Source organism: Rhinoraja longicauda, chromosome 16 (assembly GCF_053455715.1).
Source record: "Rhinoraja longicauda isolate Sanriku21f chromosome 16, sRhiLon1.1, whole genome shotgun sequence".
NCBI lineage: Eukaryota > Metazoa > Chordata > Chondrichthyes > Rajiformes > Arhynchobatidae > Rhinoraja > Rhinoraja longicauda.
The window spans coordinates 21,781,938-21,800,307 of NC_135968.1; the positions used below are offsets into that span (position 1 = coordinate 21,781,938).

Genomic DNA, 18,370 nt, shown 5'->3' on the forward strand with positions numbered 1-18,370 from the left:
TTTTAAAGCATGCATTGTGTATAGACCTTTGCCAGAAAGAAATCTGTTTTTAATAATGACATTGCTTTGTTCTTCATGTCCCATTAAAAATGTGTCATTTGACCTTTTCATGCCCATTGCCTGCGTGTGTTTGTGTACTGGTAAAAAACTGAATCCACCTACCTTCAAGTAGATGTACGAACAGTAAGATCAAAACCAAATCCTATTATCTACGGTCTCTTTCTACAATGGAAAATACCGCTCTTTTGGTTGCAAAAGCAAAAGCAACCAAGGGGCAGGCATACCCTTTGAGTATAGAGGTTGGGAGGTCATTCTGCAGTTACATAAGATGTTGGTGAGGCCACATTTATGAGTGTTGTGTTCAGTTTTGGTCACCATGTTAGAGGAAAGATGTTGTCAAGCTGGAAAAGGTTCAGAGAAGTTTACAAGGATGTTGCCAGGACTCGGGGGCCTGAGCTATAGTGAGAGGTTGAGCAGGCTAGGACTTTATTCCTTGCAGCGGAGGAGAATGGGGGGTGACCATATTGAGGTGTATATGAGAAGACTAGATCAGGTAAACACACAGTCTTTTTAGCCCAGAGTAGGGAAATCAAGAACCAGGGGACATAGGTTTAAGCTGAGGGAGGAAAGATTTAATAAGAATCCGAGGGATAACTCTTTTACACAAAGGGTAGTGAATGTATGGAACAAGTTGACGGAGGAGGCAGTTAAGGCAGGTACTGTCACAATGTTCAAGAAGCATTTAGACATGGATAGGATAGGTTTAGAGTGATATAGGCCAAACGCAGGCAGGTGGGATTAGTGTAGATGGGGCACGTTGGTCGGTGTGGGCAAGTTGGACCAAAGGGCCTGTTTCTGCACTCTATGACTCTATGATGCCGCCGAACGGAGCAGTCACTGGCTGTGGCTGAAAAGAAAATATACTGTCTGGGCTGCCACGTGACCATTTAGAGGCTAACCATAAGACACACACCCAGGTCTGATCACCCTGCGGTGGGCCAGCCTCAACTGAGGGTGTCTTGTGATAAAAGGCCGAAACACCCAGTGACGTTGAGGTACACAACTGAAGATGTGTCTGAATGGTAGCAACATTACCTAGTGGTCACCCCCAAGAACAACACCAGTCAATTGTAGTGCAAACCTTAGGGATTGTAACATCTAGTCCTACTAATCAATCTAAGTGTTTTAAAGGAACTGATTCCATATAGCCTTGATTTCAACCTCCACTTCCAAACACTATTCCCAGAAAGAATAATAGTATTTCTAACAATGTTGAACAGCTTCAAAACTGGCTAATCTGGATCATTTTTTGCTTGAGAAATGTTTGATGCTACCTTTGCTTCATTGTAGTGATGGCACAGTAGTGATGTGGTAGAGTTGCTGCCTTACTAAGAAAGAAACCCGGGTTCAATCGGGTGCTATCTCTGCGGAGTTTGCACGTTTACCCTGTAATCGCGTGGGTTTTCTGTGTGCTCAGGTTTCCTTCCACACTCCAAAGACGTGCAGGTTTGTAGATTAATTGGCTTTGGTAAGTTGTAAAATCATCCCCGGTGTGTAGGATAGTGTTAGTATTTGTTGTTTGGCATCGACTCAGTGGGCCGAGGGCCTGTTCTGTGCTGTATCTCTAAAATAACAGTCAACAGAGCTTTATTTGTCATTCGGCACCAAGGTACCGAACGAAACTACATAGCAGTCACACAAAAAAAAAAGAACACAAGACACATGACCCCAACACAAACGTCCATCACAGTGACTCTAAACACCCCCTCACTGTGATGGAGGCAACAAAACTTCCACTCTCTTCCCCCCACGCCCACGGACAGACAGCTCGTCCCCGACCGACCCGCACAGTCCCCGCAAGGGGATGGAAGTCCCCGCGGCCGAGCCGCACCAGGCGATGGAAGGCCCCGCAGCCGAGCCGGGCGATGGAAGGCCCCGTGGCCGAGCCGCACCCCGCGCCATGAGGAAGAGACCTAAAGAGAAAGGTTTCCCCCACCCCCCCACCCACACCACCACCCCCCCACCCACACCACCACCCCCCACACACACAACCAAAAAAAAAAAAAAAAAATCCCAACACCGACACACAACAAAAAAAAAGGAAAAAAGACGAACAGACTGCTAGCGAGCCGCAGCCGCTATCTAAAGTCTAGAATAAATTCCAAGCTGATAATCGTGGTACAGTTATCCTCCTTCAGAGATACAACACTGTGGATGAGAACTTTAAACCAAGCCTTCACCTGCCCTTAGAAGTAAACATAAATGATCAGTACATTTCTTGCAACCCAGAGCAGGAATGTTCTCTTTGGTGCATCGGCCAAAAAATATTTCTCCACCAGAGATTACCTGGCCATCACCATACTGCTAGTGGGGGCCCTGCTGTGATTACATTTAGAGCCTACAAAAGGATACAATCCTTCAGAAGTTAGCTGTAAGGAGCTTTGGGGCAACATAAGGTCACAAAAGGCTCTATGTAAATGCAACCCTCTTCTCACAGTAAAATGACCAGTGTGGGCTGATTCCAGGACAGAGCTAAAAGGAACACCTAAGATAGGCACAATGTGCTGGAGTAATCAGCGGGTGAGGCAGCATCTCTGGAGAACAAGGATGGGTGATGTTTCAGTTTGGGACCCTTCAGACAGAAGCAAGGCCTGCTTTAGTTGGATCCTCAATGAGTGAGACACATCTCAATCCAAGCTGGTGATTGTTCTGCTTGTCCTTGCAGAAGCAAGGAACTGCAGATGTAGTTAATACACAAAAGGACACTGAGTGCTGGAATAGCACAGCAGGTTAGGCAGCATCTCTGGAGAACAGGTGATGGTTTGGGTCTAGACCCTTCTTCAGTCTGATTGTAAGGGGGGGGGAGGAGAAGAAAGCTGGAAGGAGAGGTAGGACCCACCATGGTGGCTAATAGGTGGACACAGGGGTGGGTGTGGGTTGGGAGGCAGGCAGATTGTTGAAACAAAGGCGCAGAGATAAAAGTGGAAGGTGTGAAACAGGATTGAAGAGTTGCGAATTGTGAAGCCAGAGGGAAAAATTAATTTGAAGTTCTTGCCAAATCTCAGAACTGCTGAAGCAGTCTCAGTGATTATTGAGAAATAAGGAACTGCAGATGCTGGAATCTTGAGCAAAACACAAAGTGCTGGAGTAACTCAGTGGGCCAGGTAGCATCTGTGGAGGGAATGGATAAAAGACGGGTCCTGACCTAAAACAATGCCTATTCATTCCTTCCACACATGCTGCCTGACCTGCTGAGTTATTCTAGCACTTTGTGTGTTGCTTAATAATCATTGTATTGCTGAGACCATCTCATTAGCACATGGAAAGAGACATAAATTCGTAATGGGCAAAGATAGGACAGATAGTCAGAATGTTGTTCCCCATGGCTGTCTTATCAACCTTTAAGATGTGAGAAGGGAGTTTTAAAGGGATCTGAGGTGAAAGATTTCAATCAAAGAGTGGTCAGTATCTGGAACTCACCCCGAGAGGAGGCAGTGAAATTAGGTACAATCACTCCATTTAAAAGGTACTTGGACACGCAATTGAATAGGTAAGACATATTATAGGAAATGGACATAATGTGGGCAGGTGGGATTAGTGAAGATGGGCAAAAAGGCCGGCATGGACATGGCGGGCTGAAGGGCCCCTTTCCGTGTTGTCCTACTCTGTGACTCCATTTCTGAATTTGTTAATATGTTAACATTAACAAATTCAGAAATCGATCACCTGAATTGAATATGCATGTCATCAAATGAAGCCACAGAACTTGCTCTTCAAAGACACAGGGCCAATTCCACCTTCTACTTCTAAAGTACTTTCACTAGAAATTAAAATGCGTGTAGCATTAAACCTTTCTGCCAAAGGCTCACACTGCTCTCCTTCGGGGCATTCTCTAGGACATTGCACAGTATGATGCAGTGTCACAATATATTTGGAAGCTAGTATAAGGAGGGAAAGATGAAACTACGTACTAAAATCTCCACAAATCGCTATCCAAAACCAATTTTAGCCCATCAACAACATTAGCCCTACAGAACAAACATTCCAAATATACTTCAAAGGCCACCAGTCACTTTGAGACATTCTGGGATTGTGAATGGCACACGATCAAAATCCAAGTTATTTTCTTCTGTTCCTGGTGCCCTTGAAGAAGTGGACAACCTTTATATTAGAGGAACATTCCTCAAAGCAAAGTGGAATGGTAAATATCAAGGACACTTCACTTTCAATATGTGGATTGCTCCTGATGCAACTCATGAAACAGTGAAGGTGAATTCCTCTTATCTTGGCTCAAAGTTTTTTTTTTTGAGGTGTTCCAGGACAGTCGAGGCAAGCAATCAAAATGAAAAGATACTTCCTTGTTTGGAATTATTAATTGTTTTAGCAATGATCACTTATTGATCCCTCTGCTCCAAACTACCAATGCATCAGCTTGTAATGAAGCGCAGTCAGGCAAAAACTATATTCGGGACACAAAGTGCTGGAGTAACTCAGCTGGAGTAACTCTACTCAACTCAGTAACAAAGATAACACCTTTGAAGAAGGGCCCCAAAGCCGAAAGGTCACTTATCCATGTTCTCCAGAGATGTTGCCTGACCCGCTGAGTTACTCCAACATTTTGTGTCTACTTTCATGCTGCCTGACCCGCTGAGTTACTCAAGCACTTTGTGCTCCAGAGATACTGCCTGACCTGCTGAGTTACTCCAGCACTTTGTGGTGGCTGAGGAAGGGTCCCGACCCGAAACATCATCTTTAGACTTTATTTTACACTTCAGAGATACAGTGTGGAAACAGGTCCTTTGGCCCACTGAATCCATGCTGATCACCCCATACACTAGCTCTATCCCACACACGAGGAACAATTTACAACTTAACCTTTGGAAGCCAATTAACCTTTGGAAGCCAATTAACCTTTGGAATGTGCAAGGAAACCCACGCGGTCTCAGGGAGAAGGTACAAATTCCTTACGGGACAGCACCAGTGGGCAGAATCGAACCTGGGTCTCTGGCAACAACTCTACCACTGTGCCACTGTGCCACCCACCAATGTTCTCCGGAGAAGCTGTCTAACCCGCTGAGTTACTCCAGCACTTTGTGTCTTTTTGTGTAACCCAGCATCTGTAGTTCCTTGTTTCTACATGATCTAAACTCTATACAAATGCTCTTCCTACCAAAGAATCGAGAACTTTATTGTCTGCATTTCACCGAAGTCGCTGGGATTAGTGTTCTGATAGCCTCACATGGTCTGTGAGACGTTAGTTGTGGACGATATACATCTGAAGGAAATGTGAATGTGCATCTTGACTAAAAGCTCTCAAATATAAACATTATATCGTAAGTCAAACAAAAGCGGAATAATGAGGATAGATGGAGCGCAAACATAAAAGGCATGGTTGTTAAGCAGTAATTATGACAAGCTTAGCAAATGACATAGAGCTAAAATACTATTTTTTTCTGTGAGGATTGTCATTTCAAAATACCTTGGATTGAAGAAGATTGTTAACAAATATACTAAATCCTTCCTCGTGGAGACTGAATATCCAATGCAGATTTGATGAATGAGAAATACAGCTTGGAAACAGGTGCATCGAGTCCGCATCGAACGTAGATCACCCATTCCTCCGGCTTTTGCATCCACTCCCTGACACACTAGGGGCAATTGTATAGAGGCCAATTAACCTGCGAACATGCACATCTTTGGGATGTCGGAGGAAACACATGCAGTCACAGGGAGAACACGCAAACTCCACACAGACAGCACCCGAGGTCAGGATCGAACCCAGGTCTTTGGTGCTGTGAGGCAGCAGCTCTACCAGCTGCGCCACTGTGCGCCCTAATGATGACTGTATTCCAGCCAGAACCTCTGAAATGGAAAGAAGATACACCAAAAACTAACAAAATGGTTTGTGCAATGTTCACATTATTATACATCTAGTTAATGCCTGCCATATTTAGACATCTGAATTCAAGCATCAATTTAAATAGGATGGAGATGGGCAGCACGGTGGTGCAGCGGTAGAGTTGCCGCCTTACAGCGCTCACAGCGCCGGAGACCCGGGTTCAATCCCGACTACGGGTGCTGTCTGTACGGAGTTTGTACGTTCTCCCCGTGAACGCTTGGGTTTTCTCCGAGATCTTCGGTTTCCTCCCACACTCCAAAGACGTACAGGTTTAGAAGTTAATTGGCTTGGTATAAATGTATAAACGTAAAACTGTCCCGAGTGTGTGTGTGGGGTAGTGTTTCTCTTCTCTCTTTCTTTCGTATGTCAGCTACAACAATCAAAAGTGGCAATTGGTGCTTCAGAGAACCGTAGTTGACGCTTTGCTGCACATTTTGCCAGTTCCGTAGACCTACCCAGGGTGGACGACGAGGATGTAAAGCAGCTCCCACCTCGGGGTAGTGGGAATGTGCGGGGATCGCTGGTCGGCACAGACTCAATGGGTCGAAGGGCCTCTATCTCAAAACTAAACAAACTAAATGTCTCAGACCCCACCAATGCTCTTGTGAACCACAGTGGGTTGAGAATAGTCATTGCCTCTGCAAGTTTTCACTCAGAGGACGGTGGATAAATGGACCGAGCTGCCAGAGGAGGTACTATTGGATAGGTACGTGGATAGGCACGTTTTAAAGGTAAATTGGAACAGTTTACATGGCACTGAGTCCGTGCTGACCAGCGATCCCTGAACACTAACTCTATCCTACACACTGGGAACAATTTTCAATTTTTTACCGAAGCCAATTAACCTACAAACCTGTACATCTTTGGAGTGCGGGAGGAAACTGGAGCACCCGGAGAAAATCCACTCAGGTCATTGGGAGAACGTACAAACTCCGTACAGACAGCACCCGTGGTCATGATCGAACCTGGGTCCCTGGCGTTGTAAGGCAGCAACTCTACCGCTGCACCACCATGCCTGGTATGAACGGGTGATCGATGGTCAGCATGGACTCGGTGGGCCGAATGGCCTGTTTCCATATATCTTTCAATCAATCGATCAATCTTCAGCTACAGGTGCCAGCAGTAAGGATAATGGATGGGTGATGGATTATTCAGTATCACAAGATGCTCAGACTGTTACAATTATCCTTAATTTCCATTTCAACCAAAACCCTTGAGTTCACTGCTGCAACGATTACACTTCCACTCATCCAAGAGACAACTTTGTACATTGCACTTAATAAGTTAGGATGGCAATGTATTGCTAAAACAATTTACATTAATAGAAATAAATCTCCATTTAATTACAGGACAGCATGAGTCAATTTTTAGCAGCTAGGAAACCAAATCATAACTTTTATTCATCTCACTGGAATTCAAAGGAAACAGTATTTTATCCTTAAAGTCAGGATGGAGTAATTTCCAGTAATAAGCACCTCTTCAGTTTACATTGATTGCCGTTGAGCAGAATCATGAACTTTAATCAACCATCAATAGTTTTAAAACTCAAGACCAGTGGTGGACAGAGCACAGCAATCACGATCAGCATTGTTTGAATGCAATGGAATGAGGAAATGATCTCAAATTACAGGCAAATACATGCTGTGATATAATCGCATTTTAACTGCAGCCCCCCAGTAATGATACTTGGTCTTTGTTTTAATTGAACAAGCTGGGAGAAACGGTGAGATTGTCTGGAAGAAGCCACGGGTCTTGAGAACGACTGGCTGGATTATCAACCACAGCAGGAGATGAATTGGTGTTATGATCAAGCTGCAAAGGCAGGAAGGGAGTTCACCAAAGAGTTGTAGATACAGACCAGTCCATCACACGAGTCACACTCCCCTCCATTGACATCAAAGCGCTGGAGTAACTCAGGCAGATGGGTCTCGGTCTAAAATGTCACCAATCCATGTTCTCCAGAGATGCTGCCAGACCAGTTGAGTTGCTCCAGTACTTGGTGTTCTCTTGTGTATTAACCAGCATTAGCAGTTCTTTGTTTCTTCGTTCCCCTACCATTGACTCCATCTGCAATCCATTCTTGCCTTAGAAGAGAAGCCAACATAATCAAAGACCTTTCCCACCCCAGTCAGTCCTTCTTTCCCCTGCTCCCATCCGGCTGAAGGTGCAGAACCTTGAATACACGCAACGCCAAACTCAGACCTAGCTTCTTCCTCTCCGTTATCAGGCTTCCATAAGCTGGGGTACTGTGTTACCCATTGCGAAGTTTGGACTTTGACTGTGGAACTGATGCATTACAATGTGTAGGAAGGAACTGCAGATGCTTGTTTACTCAGTAGGTCAGGCAGCATCTTTGGGGAAGAGGAATGGGTGACGTTTCGGGTCGAGACCCTTCTTCAGACTGGGAATCAGAGGAGAAGGAAACTAGAGGTATGAAAAGGTGCAAGAACAAAAAGATGAAAGGTATGAAAATAACAAATCAAGGCCATGATGGAAATATTCATAGCGCTGGGTTGTAAGCTGTCCAAGCGAAATATGAGGTGCTGTCCTCCAATTTGCGTGTGGCCTCACTCTGACATTGGGCAGAAAGGTCAGTATGGAAATGGGAAAGGGAGTTAAAGTGCTTGATAACCGGGAGATTGCGTGGGCCCAGGCACGCTAATCGAAGGTGAACACTACTCAGACCAAGAGGCCAACCCATCTCATCCCATATGCCCACACATGCTCCTTACACTGCTATTCCCTGCCTGTTCAAATGCCTCTTAAATGTTGCCATTGTATCTGCTTCTACCACCTCCCCTGGCAGCACATTACAAGCACCTATCACTCTCTGTGTAAAAACCTGCCTTGCATATAGAGTTATAGATAGAGTCATAGAGTCGTACAGTGTAGAAACAGGCCCTTTGCCCCTACGTGCCCTTATACCCCCTTTAAACTGTCCCCCTCTCACCTTAGACCTCTGCTCTTTAGTATTTGTTATTTCCAGCCTGAGACAAGACTCAGACTATCTTCCCTCTCTCTGCCTCTCAAATGGCGAGTGGTTCGTAATGCTCACCGAGACAAGTTCGAAACTAAGTTTTTTAAAGTTAAAGAAACTGACTGAGATGCCAAGGTCTACTTCTTTGCAAACTGTCCAGGCATCCTTTCCAGGGCATAGTTTTAAGGTGAAAGTGGCAAAGTTTAAAGAAAATAAGTGGGGCAAGTTTTCTTTTTTACACAGAGAGGGGTGGGTGCCTGGAATGCTTTATTGGGGATTATGTGGAGGCAGATACGATAGTGACATTTAAGAGACTTTTGGATGGGCACATGGATACACAGGAAATGTAGGGATACGGATTATGTGCAGGCAGACAATACTTGGTCTTGGCATCATGTTGGGTGTGGAGATTGTGGGCTGAAGGGCCTGTTCTTGTGCTGTAGTGTCCTATGTTCTATATAACCATTGTACAGTCGCATCATGCAATGTTACTGTCTGATCCTACATGTAAATAGCCACAATGGCAGGAGCAAGTATTTATAAAGCACAGTTATCTTATTAAGGCATCCCAGAGCACGTCCCCTAGTGCCGCAGACTTTGAATACAGATTTATTTTTATTAATCTTTGTAGATCCACAGAGCAAGGAAGCTACACTCAATATCTGAGCTGTTGTTAAGCACAGCCTGTGGCTCTATATTGCTTCTGTGTTTTATATGCACAGCAAGCTACCAGCGGCTAATGCCCCAGCAAGCACCGATTGATCGACACGTTCTTTTACAATTGCCATTTCTCACTTTGTCCTGTCACTCAACGTTCTCACCAGCATGATGCATCAATAAGCTTTTGCCAACCTTTCCGAAATATTAAACTCATTTCAGACAGCACGGCAGCCTTTGGTTAGCCTCAGGGCTTACACTTCCCACTAAAATTACCTTCTTCAACATTCAAAGTGCTTCATTTTGACTTTGTTTCCAGCTGCCAACCTGTTGATATTAATATTTATCAAGGAACCAGTTTTGCTTTGCAACGTCCCGGAGCTCCCCTGGTTCAGCTGGCACTCATCAATCATTAAATCAATATCAATCAATAGGGCGGCATAGTGGTGCAGCGGTAAGTTGCTGCCTTACAGCGCCAGAGACCCAGGTGCGATCCTGACTAGGGGTGCTGTCTGTACGGTGTTTGTACGCTTTCCTCCCACACTCCAAAGACATGCAGGTTTGTCGGTCAATTGGCTTCTGTAAATCGTAAATTGTCCCTAGTGTGTAGGATAGTGCTAGTGTACTGGGTGATCGCTGGTCGGCATGGACTCGGTGGGCCGAAGGGCCTGTTTCCACACTATCTCTAAAGCCTAAGTTTAAAAGCTTCATACGGGTCCCCCATTATTGACAGACTCTGAGACACAAGATGGCCCTTTGAGTGGAAGCACAACAAGGGACATCCCCTGGAGCAGAATAATCGGACACCATTTTATTCTCTTTGAAATGAAAGGCAAATGAGGTGTAAGTCGGGTGACTGCAACGAACCAACCAATTCCCACTCGGAAGAGGGAGTTAGGTATCAAACTGAAAATTGTGCTGTTTAATCAGTCGGAAGTGCTTGAAATAATGTTGGCTTTATGTCATTAACAAATTAAATCCTATGGCGAGCTTTGTGCAATTGCAAACTGCAGTGCCTTGATTGCCTGGTGTCCAACTATAAACCAGTAACTTACAGCAGGCTGCTACTTTCAGCTCCACTTAACGTGTGTGATTGGTTAAGTGCTTTTTTTTTTCATGGCCTAGACACTGCAACGTTGACCAAAAGAGATGAAGTGCCACGTTTTCTGAATAGAGCTATCAATGATCTCAACAGCTGCTTTTAAAAAAGTGCTTATATATTACCTGTGGGCGTAATTATGATGCAGACAGCAGCAAAAAAGACAAAATGTAAAAATCGCTACGTCCAACTCTTGCGGATTAAATGCCTCAGTCTTTAGCTGTCAGTTTGCATGCACGAGATGTTTATCATTGTTATCCAGAGGCTTGTCTTTTAATGCGAGCCAGTCCATGAAACCACAAGAGGAAGAAAGAAAGAGCTTACATTTATATAGTGCCTTTAAAGACCACAAGGTAGACACAAAATGCTGGAGTAACTCAGCGGGTCGAGACGACCCGAAACGTCACCCATTCCTTCTCTCCTGAGATGCTGCCTGACCCGCTGAGTTACTCCAGCATTTTGTGTCTACCTTTAATTTGAACCAGCATCTGCGGTTATTTTCCGACAAATTGCACCAAAATACTCAGAGTGAGGCCACATGCAAATTGGAGAAACAGCACCTCATATTTCACTTGGGCTGCTTACAACACAGCGGTATGAACATTAATATCTCTAATTTCAAGAAACTCCTGTATTCCCACCCCTCCCCTAGCTGGAAAAGGTAGGGTACAGAGAAGATTTACAAGGATGTTGCCAGGACTAGAGGGTCTGAGTTTTAGGGAGAGGTTGAGTAGGCAGGGACTCTATTTCTTGGAGCGCAGGAGGATGTGAGGTGATCTTATGGAGGTGCATAAAATCATGAGAGGAGTAGATCGGGTAGATGCACAGAGTCTCTTGCCCAGAGTAGGTGAATCGATGGACCAGAGGACATAGGTTTAAGGTGAAGGGGAAAAGATTTAATAGGAATTTGAAGGGTACCTTTTTCGCACAAAGGATGGTGGGTGAATGGAACAAGCGGCCAGAGGAGATAGTTGAGGCTGGGACTATCCCAACATTTAAGAAACAATTGGACAGGTTTAGAGGGAAATGGACCAAACGCGGGCAGGTGGGACTAGTGAAGCTGGGACATGTTGGCCGGTGTGGGCATGTTGGGCCGATGGGCCTGTTTCCACACTGTATCACTCTATGACTCTTTGACACTCGGTCTGTGTTGAGGAAAATAAAGGTGTGCGTTGCAGCTGTGGATGGTCTTTCATTTTGAAACCTGTTTTCCTTGTTGCAGGAGAGGCTCCAACAGCATCAGAAAGTGAGAGCACAAAAGAAATCCCCAGCTACGTTTAACACTGAGACCGCTGAATCCACATTGGAGACGAACTTTTCTATCCTACAACACACAAGGTTTTAGCTTTAAAACTGTGCATGTGGATGGTGATCACACAGATTGCTTATTGTATCTATTTGGATTTTTAAAAAAGTCCTTTTTCTATTTCAAAAAAAAAGAGAAAAAAAACTTTCTTGTAAATTGATTTAAAGAATGTGGTGTCTGGTTCCTGAAAATACATATAGTACAATCAGCGTAAAAAGGTAATACTTTTAGACAAAGAGCACATGCGTACTTAAGCAAGACGTACCATCGCATTCTCCTCACCCTTCAGATATGTTGCGGGTAAGTATCTCACCATTGTTTGTTCAGTACGGCTGTTCTTTTTTGCACCAGCCTCCCGAGTTCAAAGTTAGGACAAAATATGGGGCAACTTTCCACAAGCAACAGGGTTGGTAAGCAGTCGACAAAGAATGAATATAATTGGACTAAAGAACCAGAGGGAAAAAGATGAGACGACTCTACTTAACTCAGCAGCTCTCTGTGATCTGCGACCGTGCTGCCTGAAAAGGCAGTGGGAGATTCAGTAAGTCGTTTCTCGAAGTGGAATTAGATTAATACTTGAAAAGGATAAATGTGCAAGGCTCTTTGCAAAGAACAGAGCCGTTAGTCTAATTGGACAGTTCTTTCAGAGATCCTGCACAAGGCAGTGTGGTCTATGATTCCCCAAAGCATCAATCTGCTTCCCCTCCACTTTACTGACTCAGTAACCTTGGTGGATGATCCAAGGAACATCTCGAGGCATCATCGTGATTGTAGAGGGCTTGGCAGGGGAATTTGGTTCATTAAGGAGCAGTGATTAAAAAAGGGAGGAAGGCTTGATTTTGGATTGCCTTTGGAATGAAGGGCAGACTGAAGGAGATTATCCAGGAGCCGCTGCACAGTGGCACAGCGGTAGAGTTGCTGTCTTACAGCGCCAGAGACCCAGGTTCGATCCTGACTACAGATGTTATCTGTACGGAGTTTGAACATTCTCCCTGTGACCTGTATGGGTTTTCTACGGGAGCTCCGGTTTCTTCCCACACTCCAAAGACGTACATGTTTGTAGGCTAATTGGCTTTGTAAAATTGTAACTTGTCCCTCGTGTGTGTAGGATAGTGCTAATGTGCAGGGATCACTGGTCGGCTTGGACTTGGGGGAACCGAAGGGCCTGTTTCCGCTTTGTATCTCTAAACTGAACTAAACCCCACCCGCTGCTCATGGTCCTGCAAACAGCAGCAAACTTCACTCTTCTTCATTTGTTCCGCCTCCTTCAATTGACATGAATTCTCGTCCTCTCAGATGTAGGCTCATTCAATTAACGACTGAACCAATCGTAGCCAACTATGGCTGCTCCTATCACCAGCACTGCCTCGTCTACTCTGTGCCCTCCATTCACATGCCCAGTTCAGACTTGTTCTCAATGCTCCTGCTGTTCACTGCCATAACACATTGTCCTGCCTTCTCACATGACCAATTCCTATGCTGTGGTAACTGTACCAACTCAGTGCACTCAATGCACCTGACTGAGATCAGACCCAGAATGAAGCATTACCTTTTAACCTGTGTGTACTGTAATATGCTGCATGCTTACAAGAAACAGCACCAATTGTACACTACTGGCGTGCTTGGTTTTCTTGTTTCAGTTGCATACTGTACTGTAAAAAGTATTAGTCGCATTTATAGATCAGTTCACAAAATTAGACTCAAGCTTTCATAATGATTACAGTGACGGGGGAAGTAAAAAATATTTTTGGGTCGCTGTTTAAATCTCCATGCTTTTGCAGGATGTGTCATCCCTTTCACTGGGAGTGTGGTCTCCAAAATACTACAGCTAAACCTTAAATGTCATTGCAACGGAGAGGTCAGACATAAATGCATTGATATGAAGACCCTGAAATGATGCTGTCAACCAGTACCGTCACGGAATAGTTCTGTCACGGGTCTCAGAGTGTTATCAAGACTTGGAATAAGGATCCTCGAGTTTAAGTCTCAGTACGCCAGCTCTGGAGTTTAATTATATAAGTCTGGGATTACAAAGTTAGTAGCAGTAAAAGGTAAGACATGAAATGAATGGATCAGTGTTAAAAGGAATCCATCTGAAATCACTATTATTACTGCTGTTCTCGTCCACATTTGACACCAGATCATAGCAAAACATGCCAAAGCAAAACAGTCAGAACTGTAAACAGACAAAACCGCCTTTGGTGTGGACAAGGGTTGGCGATGCAGAAGCTAATGTGGAAATGGCAATTACAGATAAACAGTTCTGGGCCTGGAAATGAAGGCTGAGGGGAGAGAGCTTAAAAGCCTTTCTCCAGTAGGCCTCCCTCCAAAATATTGTTGGTGTTGATCATTTATACCAGGGTTAAAACACTTCAGAAAGAAAATCTGATCACATTCAGCAGTCATACCTCAATTTTAAGATAATTTTAAAGTAAAGTATCCGACATAACAGAGAAATCATAGTCAGAATTGAGCTGTCATTGGATCAGTTCACCATGTAGATATGAGAGTGCTCACAGTTCACCGTGTAGATACTATTGGTTCAGGAAATAGCAAATAAATTAAAGATGTAACAAATCAATTGGCATCTATAGAGAGGAGTACTGCACTGAGAATATCCCAACCCTCAGTGTGAATGAAGAATTTGATCTTTTTATACAGTATTTTGGGCTTTCAACTGTGATTTTGGGAAATATTTATTTTCCTCATTGTCATAAGATCATAAGTTCTAGGAGCAGAATTAGGCTATTCGGCCCATCAAGTCAACTCCGCCATTCAATCCATGGCTGACCTATCTTTCCCTCTCAATCCCCATTCTCCTGCCTTCTCCTCCTCTCTTCCAGCTGTTGTTTCTTAATGTATAAAAACAAATAAGAGAAGCTTTCTATCCTGGTTAAAATTTGAGCATTTGCATCTTGGAAAGGTCAACATTGTGTCTATTGATCTCAAGACATAGATGTTCTCAAAAAACACAGTTTCAGGATCTTAGTGCAACGTGGAAAGATTGAATGTAATAAAAAGGAACTGCAGATGCTGTTTTTTACTGTAGATAGACACAAAATGCCCCAGTAGCTCAGCGGGTCAGGCAGCATCTCTGGACAACATGGATAGGTGATGTGTCAGGTCGCAAACCTATTTAAGTTACTTTTGGAATGGAGTTTATTGCATATGAAGTCTTGTTTCAGCTTGCGTTAGTTTTTGGACAATATTAGTTCAATTCTCCACATTGCACTTCTCTTCTCTTCTCTTAATAAACAAGATTGCAAATTCTTGGTTCGAAACAAGTGTACAAAATCATGAGAGGAATAGGTTGCGTAGATGCACAGAGTCTCTTGCCCAGAGTGGGGGAATCGAGAACCAGAGGACATAGGTTCAAGGTGAAGGGGAAAAGATTTAATAGGAATCCAAGGGGTAACTTTTTCACACAAAGGGTGGTGGTGGGTGTATGGATCAAGCAGCCAAAGGAGGTAGTTGAGGCTGGGACTTTCCCATCGTTTAAGAAACAGTTAGACAGGTATATGGATAGGACAGGTTTGGAGGGTTATGGACCAAGCGCAGGCAAGTGGGACTAATGTAGCCGTGACATTGTTGGCTGGTGTGGGCAAGTTGGGCCGAAGGGCCTGTTTCCACACTGTATCAATCTATGACTCTATGACTCTAAATTGACTGTGCTAAACTCACACACAATTGAATTTAATAAACTCATTCAAAATAAAATTCTGTTTTGTCTTGAACTATGAGGGGAATCGCCCAACTGGACCACTGCTCCTTGCTTTCGATGCTAATTAACGATGTTTGCTATATTGAACTGAAAATGGCATATGAGGATAGAATGGAATAATATAAGAGATTGAGGCGGCACATAAGATTGACAAGAGTCAACATATCTGTCTAATTAAACTGATCTATAGTCATTTTGAAACTGTTAAAAGCTGTCTTATATGTACTTTTATACAACAAGAATTTGAATCTGTTATTAAAAAATCTGAAAATGCACACATATATGGTAATAAAATCATACCTTTTGTATTGCTGTACCTTATATCTTCGAGACATGCAATATGTTTAAATGGAACATCAGGAATCTTTTGTAATTTCTTGACTGTTTTGCAAATGTTCAAGACTAGCTGATGGCTGTCCCATACTGCTGCAGACCCTCAGCTTTGTCCATGTGCATGGAGGGGGTGGGGGGGGGGGGGTGAGGGGTGAGGGGGGCGAGGATGGGATACCGCATGGGACCTTCTCGCCCGCAGGTCTGACAACTCTTTATCCTCAGCCTTGCCAACGTGTCGGTGCTGAAGATAGACACAAAGCGCTGGAGTAACTCATCGGGTCAGGCAGCAACTCTGGAGAAAAAGGAGACTCAGTCTGATAAAGGGTCCCGACCCGAAATGTCACCTATCCACGCTCTGCAGAGATGCTGCCTGGCCCGCTGAGTTACTGCGGCACTTTGTGTCTATTTTTGATAGAAACCAGCAATCTGCAGTTCTTTGTTTCAACATTTTAGTCAATCTCTTCTGCACCCCGTGAAATTAGAGCATGACGAGGAAACAGAATGTTTCAGAGATTCTTCCTTTAAGCACTACATTTTTTTAAATAAGCTTTTGGCCATCTGGTCCAATGTCAGGTCGAAACTCTTCTTCAGACTGAAAGTAGAGTCGGGATGGGAAGGGGGGAACTGGAGGTAAGAAAACGCCAGAACAAATCAGGGCCGGCAACAGATGACCAAGGAAGGGTGGAGCCTATAAATGCCCAATGTTGGTTGGGGAAGAGGTGATAATGAAGGGATACAGGGATGCAAACAGTGGAACTAGAATGCTGAGGATCTCGGTTGTGTTGTGAAAAATTAGGCCGATAAACAGTGTGACAGCGATGAGGGGAAATATGATTGTTTTTTGGTCAGACTGCGTGTGGCACTAACAGCTCAGGTGAAAGTGATGTCCTTCCATTAACTCCAATGAATTGATTGGTGGACACAATAAGCAGCATGGCGATGTCAACTCTGGTTGACTCTTGACCCATTCCTTCTACCCAGGGATGGTGCCTGCCCTGCTGAGTTACTCCAGCATTTTGTGTCTATCTTCTGGTCTACCACATCTTGACCAAAGCACGGGTCTGTTTCATAGCTCTTTCCCATCAACAATCAGACAGATAGCTGTTTAATCTTGATTTGCCAACACCACTCCACAGCCACGACTGGCATCTAAATGACCAGGACATTTCATGCACTGACTGAAGTCACCAACTGGACCCCTGTGACTTCTGATGTTCCCAAGACCTAGAACCCAGCCTCAGGCTTCAATATCACATGAGCCAGATCGACTTCCAATGGGTCTTCTCAACCAGACCATTACTCCCCTACCATCTCAGGTCCTAATTCTCAGCTGGCATAAAAGAAATTTAAACAAAAGTATTTGTAAGTTATGGGAATGTCATAAGGTCATGAGGAATAGGAGTAGAATTTGGCCATACGGCCCATCAAGTCTACTCCGCCATTCAATCATGGCTGATCTATCTCTCCCTCCTAACCCCATTCTCATGCCTTCTCTCCATAACCTCTGACACCAGTACTAATCAAGAATCTATCTATCTCTGCCTTAAAAATATCCATTGACTTGGCCTCTGCAGCCTTCTGTGGCAAATAATTCCACAGACCACCCTCTGACTAAAGAAATTTCCCCTAATTTCCTTCCTAAAAGAACACCCTTTAATTCGCAGGCTATGACCTCTAGTCCTAGATTCTCCCACTAATGGAAACATGCTCTCCACATCCACTCTATCCAAGCCTTTCACTATTCAGTATGTTTCAATGAGGTCCTCCCTCATTCTTCTAAACTCAAGCGAGTACAGGCCCAGTGCCGACAAATGCTCATCATAGGTTAACTTACTCATTCCTGGGATCATTCTTGTAAAATGTATAGTCTCGTAATGACTACGTGATTGATGTACAAAATTTAGAGTCAGATAGTCCAAGGTCAGTTTCTTCCAATGAGTTTGAATGAAGCAGTAAGATTGTACTAATTTGCAGGAAACAAATGAATTGTAACTCAACGTCAGTAGTCGAGTCAGTAATCTATAACAAAGGCAAGAACACTGTGAAAGGACCAATAGCATTAAGCAGAGCCAGAATAAGTTTATGAAAGGAAAATCATACACGACTAATCTACTGTTCAGACTGACAGATGGAATAGATTAGGGGAAACTGGTGAATATAGAGAATTTGGATTTTCAGAAGGTTTTCAATCAAGCCGCACACAGAAGGTTGATCAGAGCAGGGCTTAATATACAGTGGCACAGTAGCGCAGCAGTAGAGCTGCTATCCTACAACGCCAGAGACTAGGGTTCGATCCTAACTACGGGTGCTGTCCGTACAGAGTTTGTACATTCTCCTCATGACCGTGTGGGTTTTCCCCAGGTGTTCCAGTTTCCTCC

The 18,370-nt window shown here is 44.1% G+C and overlaps 1 protein-coding gene across 1 annotated transcript in view; it reads left to right on the forward strand.

Moving 5' to 3' along the window:
- LOC144600829 (VPS10 domain-containing receptor SorCS1-like) overlaps positions 1-16,081 on the forward strand; it is a 410,789-nt gene extending 394,708 nt beyond the window's left edge. The window contains 1 exon segment of the mRNA XM_078412718.1: positions 11,855-16,081. Coding sequence (XP_078268844.1) covers positions 11,855-11,913 — 59 coding nt within the window. The 3' untranslated portion in view covers positions 11,914-16,081.
- The last annotated feature ends 2,289 nt before the right edge of the window (positions 16,082-18,370 follow it).